This window comes from Castor canadensis, chromosome 14, assembly GCF_047511655.1.
Source record: "Castor canadensis chromosome 14, mCasCan1.hap1v2, whole genome shotgun sequence".
Lineage (NCBI taxonomy): Eukaryota > Metazoa > Chordata > Mammalia > Rodentia > Castoridae > Castor > Castor canadensis.
This window is the reverse complement of record NC_133399.1, coordinates 57,682,586-57,696,096: the sequence shown is the minus strand read 5'-3', so window position 1 is coordinate 57,696,096 and position 13,511 is coordinate 57,682,586. Positions and strand designations below refer to the sequence as shown.

The window sequence follows — 13,511 nt, the reverse complement described above, 5'->3', positions numbered from 1 at the left end:
TAGAGGGAATGGTTTCAGTTTTTCTCCTTTAAGTATAATGCTGGCTGTAGGTTTGTCATATATAGCTTTTATAATGTTGAGGAACTTTCCTTCTATTCCTAGTTTTCTTAGAGCTTTTAGCATGAAATGGTGTTGGATCTTATCAAAGGCTTTTTCTGCATCTATTGAGATGATCAAGTGGTTTATGTCTTGCTTCTGTTAATGTGATTTATTACATTTATTGATTTTCGTATGTTGAACCACCCCTGCATCCCTGGGATGAAGCCTACTTGGTCATGGTGAATAATCTTTTTGATGTGTTGTTGAATTCTGTTTGTCATTATTTTGTTGAGGATTTTTGCGTCAATGTTCATTAAGGAGATTGGCCTATAGTTTTCTTTTTTGGAGGTGTCTTTGCCCCGTTTTGGGATAAGTGTAATACTGGCTTCATAAAATGTATTAGGCAGTTTTCCTTCCCTTTCTATTTCGTGGAACAGTTTAAGGAGGGTTGGTATCAGTTCTTCTTTAAAGGTCTGATAGAATTCAGCAGAGAATCCATCAGGTCCTGGACTTTTCTTTTTGGGGAGACTCTTGATTGCTGCTTCAATTTCATTTTGTGTTATATGTCTATTCAGGTGATTAATTTCCTCTTGGTTCAGTTTTGGATGATCATATGTATCTAGAAATCTGTCCATTTCTTTAAGATTTTCAAATTTATTTGAATATATGTTCTCAAAGTAGTCTCTGATGATTTCCTGGACTTCCATGGTGTTCGTTGTTATCTCCCCTTTTGCATTCCCAATTCTACTAATTTGGGTTTTTTCTCTCCTCACTTTAGTCAGGTTTGCCAGGGGTCTATCGATCTTGTTTAAGTTTTCAATGAACCAACTTTTTGTTTCATTAATTGTTTGCATGCTTTTTGTGGTTTCTATCATTGATTTCAGCTCTTATTTTTATTATTTCTCTCCTTCTATTTATTTTGGGACTTGCTTGTTCTTGTTTTTCTAGGAGTTTGAGATGTATCATTAGGTCATTGATTTGGGATCCTTCAGTCTTTTTAATATATGCAGTCATGCTATAAACTTTCCTCTCAGGACTGCCTTTGCTGTGTCCCATAGGTTCCGGTAGTTTGTGTTTTCATTTTCATTGACTTCCAGGAACTTTTTAATTTCCACTTTTATTTCATCGATGATCCATTGTTCATTAAGTAATGAATTATTTAGTTTCCAGCTGTTTGCATATTTTTTGTCTTTACTTTTGTTGTTGAGTTCTACTTTTACTGCATCGTGATCAGATAGTATGCAGATAGTATTCTGTGTGCAGAATCCCTTGAAGAATCTTTTGTAGTGGTGGCTTTGTGGTCACATACTGTTTTAGTTTCTGCTTATCATGGAAGACTTTTATTGATCCATCTATTTTGAATGATAGTTTTGCTGAGTAGAGTATCCTGGGGTTGAAGTTATTTTCATTCAGTGCCCGGAAGATCACCCCACGCTTTCTTGCTTTTAATGTTTCTGTTGAGATGTCTGCTGTGATTTTGATGGGTTTACCTTTGTATGTTACTTTTTTTTATTTCTTACAGCCTTCAATATCCTTTCCCTAGTTTCTGAACTTGTTGTTTTAATGATGATATGTTGTGCGGTAGTTCTATTTTGATCTGGTCTGTTTGGTTTCTTGGAGGCCTCTTGCATCTGTATGGGAATATCTTTCTCTAGATTTGGGAAATTTTCCGTTATTATTTTGTTGAATATATTACGCATTCCCTTCGCCTGCACCTCTTCTCCTTCTTTGATGCCCATGATTGTCAAGTTTGGTCTTTTGATGGAGTTGGTGAGTTCTTGCATTTTCTTTTCACAGGTCTTGAGTTGTTTAATTAATAGTTCTTTGGTTTTTCCTTTAATTACCATTTCATCTTCAAGTTCTGAGATTCTGTCTTCTGTTCGTTCTATTCTTCTGGATTGGCCTTCTGTTTTGTTTTTCAGTTGTGTTTCATTCTTTTTTCTGAGGTTTTCCATATCCTGGGTGGTTTCCTCTTTAATGTTGTCTATTTTTGTTCTGAGTTCATTTATCCATTTATTCATCATGTTCTCTGTTTCACTTTGATGTTTATACAGTGCCTCTATGTTTTTGCTTTTTTAAATTCTCTTTTTTTGTTGTCTTGGAATTTCTTGAGTGTCTCCTGTACATTTTGGTTGACCCTATCCCGTATCATCTCTATAAATCTCATTGAGTACCTGTAGTATGTCTTCTTTTAAATTATTCTTGTGGGCTTCATTGGGTCCTTTGGCATAGTTTATTTCATTTTTTTGGAGTCTGGATCTGAGTTTCTGTTTTCTTCATTCCTCTCTGGTTCCTGTACTGATTTTTTGCTGTGGGGAAACTGGTTTTCCTGTTTTTTCTGTCTTCCTGTCATTGTCTTTGGTGTTGTTACTGTCCCTGTACTGTGTGCAATTAAGTATTTTCTAGCTTGTAATAATAGCAATGGTAATATTTAGAATGGAAGGGTGAGCTGAGATGGAAAGCAAGAAGTTAAAGAAAGGGGGAGAACATACACAGACAAGAAGGAGAAAGCAGAACAAGGTATCAGACAAGAAAGTTTCAAAGGTATAAACAAGGAGCATTAGTGTACTAATTGACAGTAAGCTGAACAGACATTAGAAAGACAGAGAGAGGATTAAAAATCAAAAATAAACAAAATAAAGATAAGAGTAAAAATAAAAAATAAGTAAATGAAAGAAATATCTATATATGAATTAAAATAAGATGAAAAACAGAAAATTAAAAAGAAAAAAACAAAACTCCAAAAAACCTCCATGTTCAAACACAATGAAGTTTCAGTCTTAATAATTTGGGTGTCCGTCTCAGTCTCCAATCCTGGAGATGGTACCTCAGATGTTGTTCTGTAGTTGTCTCATCAAAGGGACGCATAAAGTAGAACAAAACTACACTCACACACACCAAAAACAAAACAAAACAAAAAACCCCACCAAGTGTCTCAAGTTCAAATTCAATACAGTTTCAGTAAGTTTTTCAGCTTGCAGGTGTAATTCGGTTGTTCTCTCATCAAAGGTAGAGAGAAAAAGAAAAAAAAAGCGTCTGGAGGCAGTTCTGAGAGTGGTATCTGCAACTGTGGCTTGCCTGCCTGCTGCTCTCAGCCTGTAGCTGGCGGCGTTATTTATGCAGATCTCTGGGGTGAGCTTAGCACTCACCTGGTCCCACAGGCTTTGTTTGCTCAGAGTTCTCCTGTGCGGGAGCCTCTGCTACAGGCTTTCCCCTTTCCAAGCACTGGGAAAGGTGACACTGCACCCATGTTCTCAGGCCTGCGTGTTTATTTACAGTTCATGTGGGAGGTGGGTCTTCCCCCCTCTCCTGTGCAGTTTTCCTCCCACTGCCACTTTCAGAAGCTTTCCTGCTCCTGATTACTGGGCGGTGCTGCTGCTCCTGCCGGCCCCCATGTTTATTTACAGCTCACGTGGGAAGTGGGTCTTCCCTCCTCTCCTGTGCAGTTTTCCTCCCTCCTCCACTCTCACAAGCGTCCCCGCTCCTGGTTGCTGGCGCGCCCCGCTCCCACCAGAGCCTCTCCGCCCGCCCGGCTCGTTTATTTACAGTCCCGGGAAGGATTCCCTTCCCCCAATCTTCAGCGCTCAGGGCGCCCCACCCTCTTTCCAGCGTCTTAACTGTTCTTATTGCTTAGTACTCAGTTTCTCTTTTTTTCCCGGGTGGAGGTCAGTCTGTGCAGGGGGCTATGCTGCGCTGGCCCAGGCTTGTCTGTGGGGGAACCGCGGTACCGCGAAGCTCACCTGGTCCGCGTCTTCCCAAGCCGTATGGGCGCCGGCCACTGGCGGCCCGGGGGCCTCCTCGGTTCTCCGTTTAACGTGAAGTGGAGATTCTCTGCGCCGGCTGGAGGTGTGGAGGAGTCAAAGTTATGCCTTTTCTCGGTGATTATGCCTGCAAAGTGTGTCTCCAGCGTCTCTCCAAGATTTCACTATAGGAGGGTCGCTTTCTGCTTCCTACCTCTAGCTGCCATCTTGGAATCCTACTGGTAAGACTTTCAACTGAGTTTCTTTTCTTTTCTTTTTTTTTTTTTTGGGTCGTACTGAGTTTAAATTCAGGGCCTTGCTTTTTGCTAGGTATGTATTGTACCACTTGAGCTACATAGCCACACACCTCCTTTTCTGTTTTCAGATAGGGTCTTGTACTTCTTGCGTGGGGCTGGCCTTCTGTTTATAGCTGAGATTACAGGCATGTATGGCCACACCTGCATTGTTTTTTGAGATGGGGTCTCAGTACCTTTTCTGTCTCCAGGCTTGCCTCAAACTGTGACCCTCCCAATCTTCACTTTCCACATAGATGGGATTACAGGTGTGTATCATCATGCCCATCTCCTTGTTTAGCTTTTCATTTACAGTAATACAATTTGACAATTTTTTCAGGATTTCTATATCTTTATTAAATCCCTCTTTCCTATCCTGCATTGTTTGCCTTATTTCATTTAGGTGTTTATTTGTGTTCTCTCTGAATTCATTTAGCTGTTTATTCAGGTCCTCTTCAAATTCCTTGGTCATTCTTATAGAAATTCTTTGGAATACTTTGTGATTTCACCCACTTCACCATCATTAGAATTCCATTACTATAGAATTCTTGATTTTTGGAAGAGTTCTGTTTCCTTGCTTTTTCATATTTCTTGTGTTTCTGCATTGATATGTGTGACAAGAGAAGTCATTGTCACACCAAAGTCCCCATCTGGATTTAATGCTTATAAGTACCTTGGTCTTATTCTGTGGGTAGGATTGTGGTCTGTTTCACCATGTTGCTTGTCTTACCTTGTGGTTGTGGCTTCAGTTTCCCCTTCCCCTGGGAACTGGGGTTGTAGCTGTAACTATTTGCTACTTTTCTTTGCACAGCCTGCTCTTCCATGTTTTTCAGTTGTCTTGTCACCTGTTTCATATTTCCTGAGCTATGGGAGTCCTATTCAGAAAGTCCTTGCCTATGCCTGTTTTCAAGTGTTTTCATTATGTTTTTCTCTAATAGCGTGAAAGTTTCAGATCTTTGATCCATTTTAAATTGATTTTTATACAGGGTGAAAGATAAGAATCTAGATCTTATCTAAGATAAGATCTTATCTAAGAATCTAGAATTTACATCTGGATACCCAGTTTTCTCAACAGCATCTGTTGAACATGCTTTCTCCAATGTATGTTTTTGGCACCTTTGTCTAGAATCAGATGGCTGCAGTTGTCTGGATTTATTTCTGGGTCCTATGTTCTATTTCATTGGTCTGCGTGTCTTATTTTTGTGCCAGTACCATGGTGTTTTGTTATTTTGGGTGTTTTTGCTCAGGATTGCTTTGGCTATGTATTTTAGAACTGATTTTTGTACTTCTGTGAAGAATGAGATTGGAATTTTGATCAGAATTGCTTTGAATTGGTAGATGGCTTTCAGTAATGGAATCATTTTCACACATTAATTCTGCTGGTGCATGAACAGGGGATATCTTTCCATCTTCTGGTGACTTCTTTAATTTCTTTCTTTAGTGTTTCATAGGTTTTTTTTTGTAGAGGTCTTTCACACTTTAGTTAGATATATTCCTGTTTTTTGGGGGGTGTGGTATATTCTATGGCACTTTGCATATTTAAATTATTTGAGCCCTGAGTTGTAGTAGAATCCTATAAAATATATATAATTTCCTTGGCATGGTCAGCCTTGGATGTCTTTAAGTTTTTTGTTGGTGTTTTTGGGGCCATATAAGTGTTATTGACTCTGACCCGAACACCCTAGTGAGGATGAATGTGTGCATAGAATTTCTCCACAAAGACTACTTTTCATTTTCTTTCTACCAGTACCAATGCCTATACAGGCAGTATCTTTACTGGCGTTCCTTTGGGCAGGTTTTTAGTTAACTCTGGGGAAAAGCACTCTTCAAATGCTAGATAGATAGAATATATATATATTAGATAGAATATATATATATATATATATATTTTGTCTTGACACAGTGTCTTGCTATATAGCCTTCAACTCACAATCCTCCTGAGAGCTAGGATTATAGATGTATAATAAACACTCAGTTTATATATGGTCTTAATATTCAGTATTCCATCTAGCTAAGGTCCTAGATGTTGTCTCTTATGTCTGTGTGCTTTCTAAAAGTATATAGTAGGGTATCAATCATGGGAAGACATACAAAGGACTTAGGCTGCTTCATACTTTGAACTCTTTCCTGCTTTCTTGTTTGCTTTTGACTTCAAAGTGTTTCTTCCCATTAACTCAGCCAAACATTTAAAAATACTTTCTTAAGCTGGGTGCCAGTGACTCATACCTATAATCCCCTCTACTTGGGAGGATCACAGTTTGAGGCCAGCCTGGGCAAATAGTTCATGAGACCCCATCTCCAAAAGAACCAGGGCAAAATAGACTAGAGGTGTGGCTTAAGCAGTGAAGTGCATGCTTTGCAAGTACAAAGGTCTGAGTGCAAACCTCAGTCCCACCAAAAACACAAAACAAAAAATCTTAATATTTTAATCATCATTTCATGTGCTCTGTACTGGGCAATTTACTTTGGACACGTGGTCCACTGTTTGTAAATAATGAGCATGTACCCTGTTCTTTTTAAGAACAGCATGCTATTGCATCTTACGGATTTACCGTAAATTTATTTATTTATTTATTTTTAAAATTGTTTTATTATTCCTATGTGCATACAAGTCTTGGATCATTTCTCCCCCCTGCCCCCACCCCCTCCCTTACCACCCACTCTGCCCCCTCCCTCTCCCTTCCACCCCCTCAATACCCAGCAGAAACTATTTTGCCCTTATTTCTAATTTTGTTGAAGAGAGAGTATAAGCAATAATAGGAAGGAACAAGTGTTCCTGGTTGAGATAAGGATAGCTATGCAGGGAGTTGACTCACATTAATTTCCTGTATGTGTGTGTTGCCTTCTAGGTTAATTCTTTTTGATCTAACCTTTTCTCTAGATCCTGGTCCCCTTTTCCTATTGGCCTCAGTTGCTTTTAAGGTATCTGCTTTAGTTTCTCTGCGTTAAGGGCAACAAATGCTAGCTAATTTTTTAGGTGTCTTATCTATCCTCACCCCTCCCTTGTGTGCTCTCGCTTTTATCATGTGCTCAAAGTCCAGTCCCCTTGTTTTGTTTGCCCTTGATCTAATGTCCACATATGAGGGAGAACATACGATTTTTGGTCTTTTGGGCCAGGCTAACCTCACTCGGAATGATGTTCTCCAATTCCATCCATTTACCAGTCAATGATAACATTTCGTTCTTCTCCATGGCTGCATAAAATTCCATTGTGTATAAATACCACATTTTCCACATTATCTATTCGTCAGTGGTGGGGCATCTTGGCTGTTTCCATAACTTGGCTATTGTGAATAGTGCCGCAATAAATATGGGTGTGCAGGTGCCTCTGGAGTAACCTGTGTCACAGTCTTTTGGGTATATCCCCTAGAGTGGTATTGCTGGATCAAATGGTAGATCAATGTTTAGTGTTTTAAGTAGCCTCCAAATTTTTTTCCACAGTGGTTGTACTAGTTTACATTCCCACCAACAGTGTAAGAGGGTTCCTTTTTCCCCGCATCCTCGCCAACACCTGTTGGTGGTGGTGTTGTTAATGATGGCTATTCTAACAGGGGTGAGGTGGAATCTTAGTGTGGTTTTAATTTGCATTTCCTTTAATGCTAGAGATGGTGAGCATTTTTTCATGTGTTTTTTGGCCATTTGAATTTCTTCTTTTAAGAAAGTTCTGTTTAGTTCACTTGCCCATTTCTTTATTGGTTCATTAGTTTTGGGAGAACTAACATACTGTTCAACAATATCGGGTAGGGGGAACAGGATGAGAAACAGTAGTAGAGGGGGTTAAGTCTATAAATATATTTATAGGTAAAATTCCGAGACAAAATCCCCACTGAATAATGAGCAGACACTTAAACAATGAAGGACAGGAATATAAAACAGATCATGTAGCTGGGTTCTGATAATCCTAGCTATTCAATAGGTAGTGATCAGGAGGATCACAATTTGAAGCCAACCCTGGAAAATAGTTCAGGAAACATTATCTCAAAAATACTCAACAGAAAAAAGGGCTGGCGGAGTGGCTCAAGTGGTAGAATGCTTGCCTAACAAGTGTGAGGCCCTGAGTTCAAGCCCCAGTACTGTCCCCCAAATATTGGTTACAAAAGGAGAGGGCACAATGGGAGGGAAAGGGTAAGTGAGGTGGGTAAAGGAGAGTGAATATGGTTGATGTATTTTCTATTCATGTATGAATATGGAACATTGATACCTGCTGAATTTACTTTAAGAAAAGGAATGGAGTAGGAATGATAATAATGGAGGGGATGAACCAATCCAGGGTATAAAACATGTACATATGGAAATGTCATATGGATTTACTATACAATTATCATATATCCCTGTAGAACTGTCATATACTAATAAAAATGTTTTCAAAAATACAACCCCCCCAATCCTATTTTGTTTCCCATCTTATTAGCACAAAAATGTGGCAGCAAGCATTATGTACTTTGCATATGTCAAAAGTATATGCCAGATAAATTCCAAAAAGCAGAAGAATTAAAACAAAATTTTAATGTTATTTTAAATGGACAAATCATAATTGTATAAATTTATGAGGTATAATACATTTTAATTTATGTAAGTAATGTGAATTTTTCTCCTTCCTCCCTCCCTCCCTTCCTTTTTGTTCTTTTGAGACAGAGTCTCTCTATGCCCATTTGACTTTGAAATTGCTATGTAGCCCATGCTGGCTTGTAACTTTGAATGTGCCTGTCTATACCTGAGTGCTGATATGTGGCACCAACCAGGCTAAAAATATGAAAATTTTAGATAAAGCTAAATTATTTAACACCTTAGTTACTTATAATTTTTAGCTTTTTGAAAAGCTAAAAATTTTCTTTTCAATTTTTAATTGAAAACTATATTTTGGGATACAATGTGATGTTTTATATATATTGTAGTAAGATTCAATCAAAATAATTAACATTTCCACCACCTCAGCAAATAATCATTCTAAAACGAAGAGTTTAAATATCCATCCCAAGTGCTGCTCCCAAGGCTTGGTGGAAAGAGATGTAGGCATTTTCTTGCATCTCTTCTCCATTTTTTACAGTACATGTAAATCAACTGAGGTGGTGAGGGGGGTTGAGAACGGGGAATGTAACATGGCAGGACCCAGAGAGTGATTCTTCAGGGTCTCATCTATGTGTGTGTGGTCTGCTGCTCATAGAGCTGGAAGAATTACCAGAATAGAGAAAATCTCGGACAAGATTACTCTATAATGATTAGGAATTCCATTAGTCATCCAGTCTTTTCTCAATGTAATGTGTCGTGTGAAAAATGTTTACTTTTTAACTTTCACAACAAAGTTTCCCACTGTTTCAGCTACCTTGTCAAAGAAGAATGTCATGTATTCTATTAATGATCGTAGATTAGTGGTATTTACAGTATCAGTTAGGCACTGTATAGGTTTGGAAGATTTCTTAAAATCCATTGGCATATCGTAGTTAATTTGAACTGATTATTGTACTTTGGTATTATTCACTTAAAAATACAGCATTAAAAGAAGAAAGTATTCCATATTCAGTGGTAAAGGTTTGTTGAACAAATCAAAATTTTTTGTGTGTGCTGCTGAATGAAGATTGAACCCAGGTCCTTATACAATGCTAGACAAGCACTCTGTGACTGAGTTACAGCCACAGGCCCAGTTAAGCAAAACATTTTTAAATGTTGGCATTATAAGTAGTCTGTTAAGTATATTAATTACTTGTATATAAAATCACAAATAATACATAAATTGTAATATGACTACTTTGTGGTAATAACCTTTTTTATCATTGTTTTCCTTTTAGCCTGTACATGCAAACAGATTTCCAGTACCAACCTATGCAGCCAAGCAGCCTCCACAGTTTCCATCAAGGTGTGTAGTGAATTTACTTAGATTACTTGACCAGAATAAAATCCATAGGTTAAGGCCTTATAGTTTCCCTTGTATTGACTTAGGGTAAGGTATTTATTTAGGCAATTTAATTTACGGCAAGTTTAGATAGAAAACAATTTGCAGAAAGGCTTTTTAAGAAGTTTTATATAAAACTTAAAGAAGACTGAGGAAGACTGACAGCGAACTGTTGCTGCAGCCTTTGGTGTTTATAAAATTCAGAAGCAAGGGCCTTTAAAATAATCAGCAGGAAATAGAAGGGCTAGATGAGCCCTCCCACTGAGAATAGCTAGAAAGGTAGGTAATTTAAGAAAACATATGGAGGTAAATAATTGTGGGGTGAGGGCCAACAGCTGGAGATGCTCCCAGCTTTGGGACCACTTTCTCTTCGTGATGCTTGTACTCATTTTGAAAGTGACAAGTGAGAGTCCAGAAAGCTGAGGAGAGCTTCCCACAAATTCACAGGGCAGATGGGAAAACAACTGGAGACAGGCCAGGGAGGAGGCACCCTGTCAAACATCCTGGGCTTTGTGTTGGGACCCAGTGGTAAGGGCCCATTTTTTTCTTTGTTTCTCAACCAAAATTAAGCCAGGCATACAAGAAAAGAAAATATGACTAAACCCCAGATGTAATAGGCCACACATAAACACGGACTCGAGGGTATTCCATTAATAGTCATCAGATATGGACCTTAAAATAAATAAGAAGATTATGGCAAGGGATTAATAGTCAAGATCAAGAATTTCAGCACTGAACTAGAGACTTAGGAAAAAAAAAAAGGAATCAGTGCAGATTCTATAACTTAAGAATGCAAGATCTGAAATTAAAGACCCAGTAGGTATCCTTAAGATCTAGAAAAGGAGAAAATTTATTGCCACAATTTACGTCTAGCCCTTCCCACTCTCCAGAGTTCTTCATATTCCATTTACAACACTAACATGACTCCTTCCTTATGTATAACCTTTATTATTCAGTAAGAGCATGTTGAGATTCAACTGAGGATGAAGATTATATAAACCGAGAGACAGATATGTATGAGGTAGTGTTGCAGAGTGAAACAGAGGGCTCCTAAAATTGGATGAAGAGATTAAGGAAGAGTGTCCACAGGTTAACATATGAGGACTGAGATGGAGATATAACAGCAAGTTTAATTGTCAGAGTGGATGGAGTTTGAGGGAGCTGGAATTTCAACTGTATGTATGAAAATATAGAGCTAGTTTTATACTTAGTAGTAATTTGCTGTCTATAAATTCTAACAAAATCTAACAAAGTACTTCACCCACTTAAGTGTCTTCATTTGTCTTTTACAGTCTGATTTTGCAATTCCATGTGCTATTCTTTAAAAAAAAACATAAACTAGAACACTTCTACACTATTGACTATGGAGTAACATTAATATAAGGTAGCAATTCCAGTTTTTAGACATTAATTGGAACTCTTTAACCATTAAATATCAAATTAATAATAGTCTCATAATAAAGTGCCTTTGTTGTCAGAGTGGTTGAGAATGACATTATGTTGAGTTTGTCATGAATGTAGCATTATTTCATTCAGTCCACACATTATTAACTAATTTCTTCCCCCTTGCAGGCCACCTCCACCACAACCGAAAGTATCATCTCAGGGAAATTTAATTCCTGCTCGTCCAGCTCCTGCACCTCCTTTATATAGCTCCCTCACTTGATTTCAGACCCTTCTTTTTGCAAATACTTAGGGAACTGATTTGATTTTTTTTCCTAATGTTTTCTTGAAAAGCCTTTCTTCCTCTTGAAACTATGAATGAAAAGAACATACCACAAAACAAACTTCGCTAACATAGAAAAACAGAAACTGAGTGAGGAGTTAAGAAATATAAGGAAATGCAGTTAAGCCACAGGAATTTAGAGCAACATTACCATTTCCTTCACTGGGTTTGTCTTATTTGGTCATCTACGAAGTTAATACACTCAACATTAGTTAAATATTTGAATATGTTACTGTAATGATTCTCAAATTAACTGTATTGGTGTAAGATTTGTCTTTATGTGCTTAAATATAATCCTGAATTTTTGACCACAGTTATCATTGAAGTAGTTTCTGGATGAACATGTGATAATCTAATACCTATGAAAGCTGACTAATTAGCTGCCAATAATATCTAATATTTTCATCTTGCATGGGTTAGTAACCATTATATACTAAAATCCTGTCTCCTTCACCACATACATAAGCCAGTATTCTGTCTTCAGAAGAATGCACAAGAACCACAATTAAGATGTCATATTATTTTGAAAGTAAAAAATATGTCGACAGTGTGTGTATTCACATACAGTTACTGATTTTCATTTTTATGATCTTTCAACTATAAATGACTATTAGAAAATTAATTTAATTTTAGAATTTCTATTATGCATCATGTTAAAGCATGGCATTGTTTTTCAATAGCATTATTTTAATTAAAGCACATGCTTTCAGGTACGAGGAATGTAACGGGTCTAATCAGATAGGCTGTTGAGTCATAGCTGTAACAAGGAAGGAACAAACACATCTTCAATCAGTTGAGCTATTATAAAACCACTTGAGAGTTTCATGAGCACTTTAAGTTTAAAATCTGAATTTTTCAAAGCTCTATATTAAATCATTTAGAATGTTTACATTTACTAAGGTATGCTGGATCATGTCTCTTTTGACTCTAATATTTTCATAGAAATTAGGCTGGAAGAAGGAAGTAAAGGTATTATGAAGAATAAAAGTGTGGTATCTGTGAGTTTATTATATCAGCTGTGTTAAAAAATGAATTTTTACTATGGAAGAAATGGTATAGATGGTAAAATTTTAAACACTTAAAATTTTTTCAAAACCTTTCATAATAAAGTTTAATAATAGGTATATTAACTAAATTTCATTAGTTTTTAAAATAATTTTTTGGTTTGTGTTTATATACACATATACAAATAAAACATTTACAATAAATAAAAAAGTTAAATGTCTCATTCATTTCTTCCAGCAACTTCCTAAATATTCAATTGTTTATAATCTTACTAAATTAAAAGTTATGATTTTGGATAAAATTCTAGTCAAACTTTTGTCATATTGTGCACCATGTCTTTGTTATTGAAGAAACACCCACGCACAGGAAATCAATGTGAGTCAATGCCCTGTACAGCTATCCTTATCTCAACCAGCAAAAACCCTTGTTCCTTCCTATTATTGCTTATACTCTCTCTACAACAAAATTAGAAATAAGGGCAAAATAGTTTCTGCTGGGTATTGAGGGGGTGGGGGGGAGAGGGAGGGGGCGGAGTGGGTAGTAAGGGAGGGGGTGGGGGCAGGGGGGAGAAATGACCCAAGCCTTGTATGCCCATATGAATAATAAAAGGAAAAAAAAAGAAAAACAGATTAGTTCTGGAGAAGATGGAAATTTCAGTTCTGAAGATAGCACTTTGTTTAACAATCAGGTACATATATTAAAAACTGTGAGCATTTCAAATGACACTCATCATTTCAGTTCAAGTCTCCAAATGAATTCACGTATGACTCAAATGTTTGTGCTTTCCACTCATGTCGCCTCAAGTTTCACAATTGTAG

General features: G+C 37.2%; 1 protein-coding gene across 2 annotated transcripts in view; it reads left to right on the top strand.

The window, feature by feature from the left end:
* Adam9 (ADAM metallopeptidase domain 9) overlaps window positions 1-12,909 on the top strand; it is a 120,866-nt gene extending 107,957 nt beyond the window's left edge. For both annotated transcript variants that reach the window (XM_074054618.1, XM_074054617.1), the window contains 2 exons: window positions 9,859-9,926; window positions 11,535-12,909. In XM_074054618.1, coding sequence (XP_073910719.1) covers window positions 9,859-9,926; window positions 11,535-11,628 — 162 coding nt within the window. In that variant the 3' untranslated portion in view covers window positions 11,629-12,909. The remainder of the gene's footprint in view (window positions 1-9,858; window positions 9,927-11,534) is intronic.
* The last annotated feature ends 602 nt before the right edge of the window (window positions 12,910-13,511 follow it).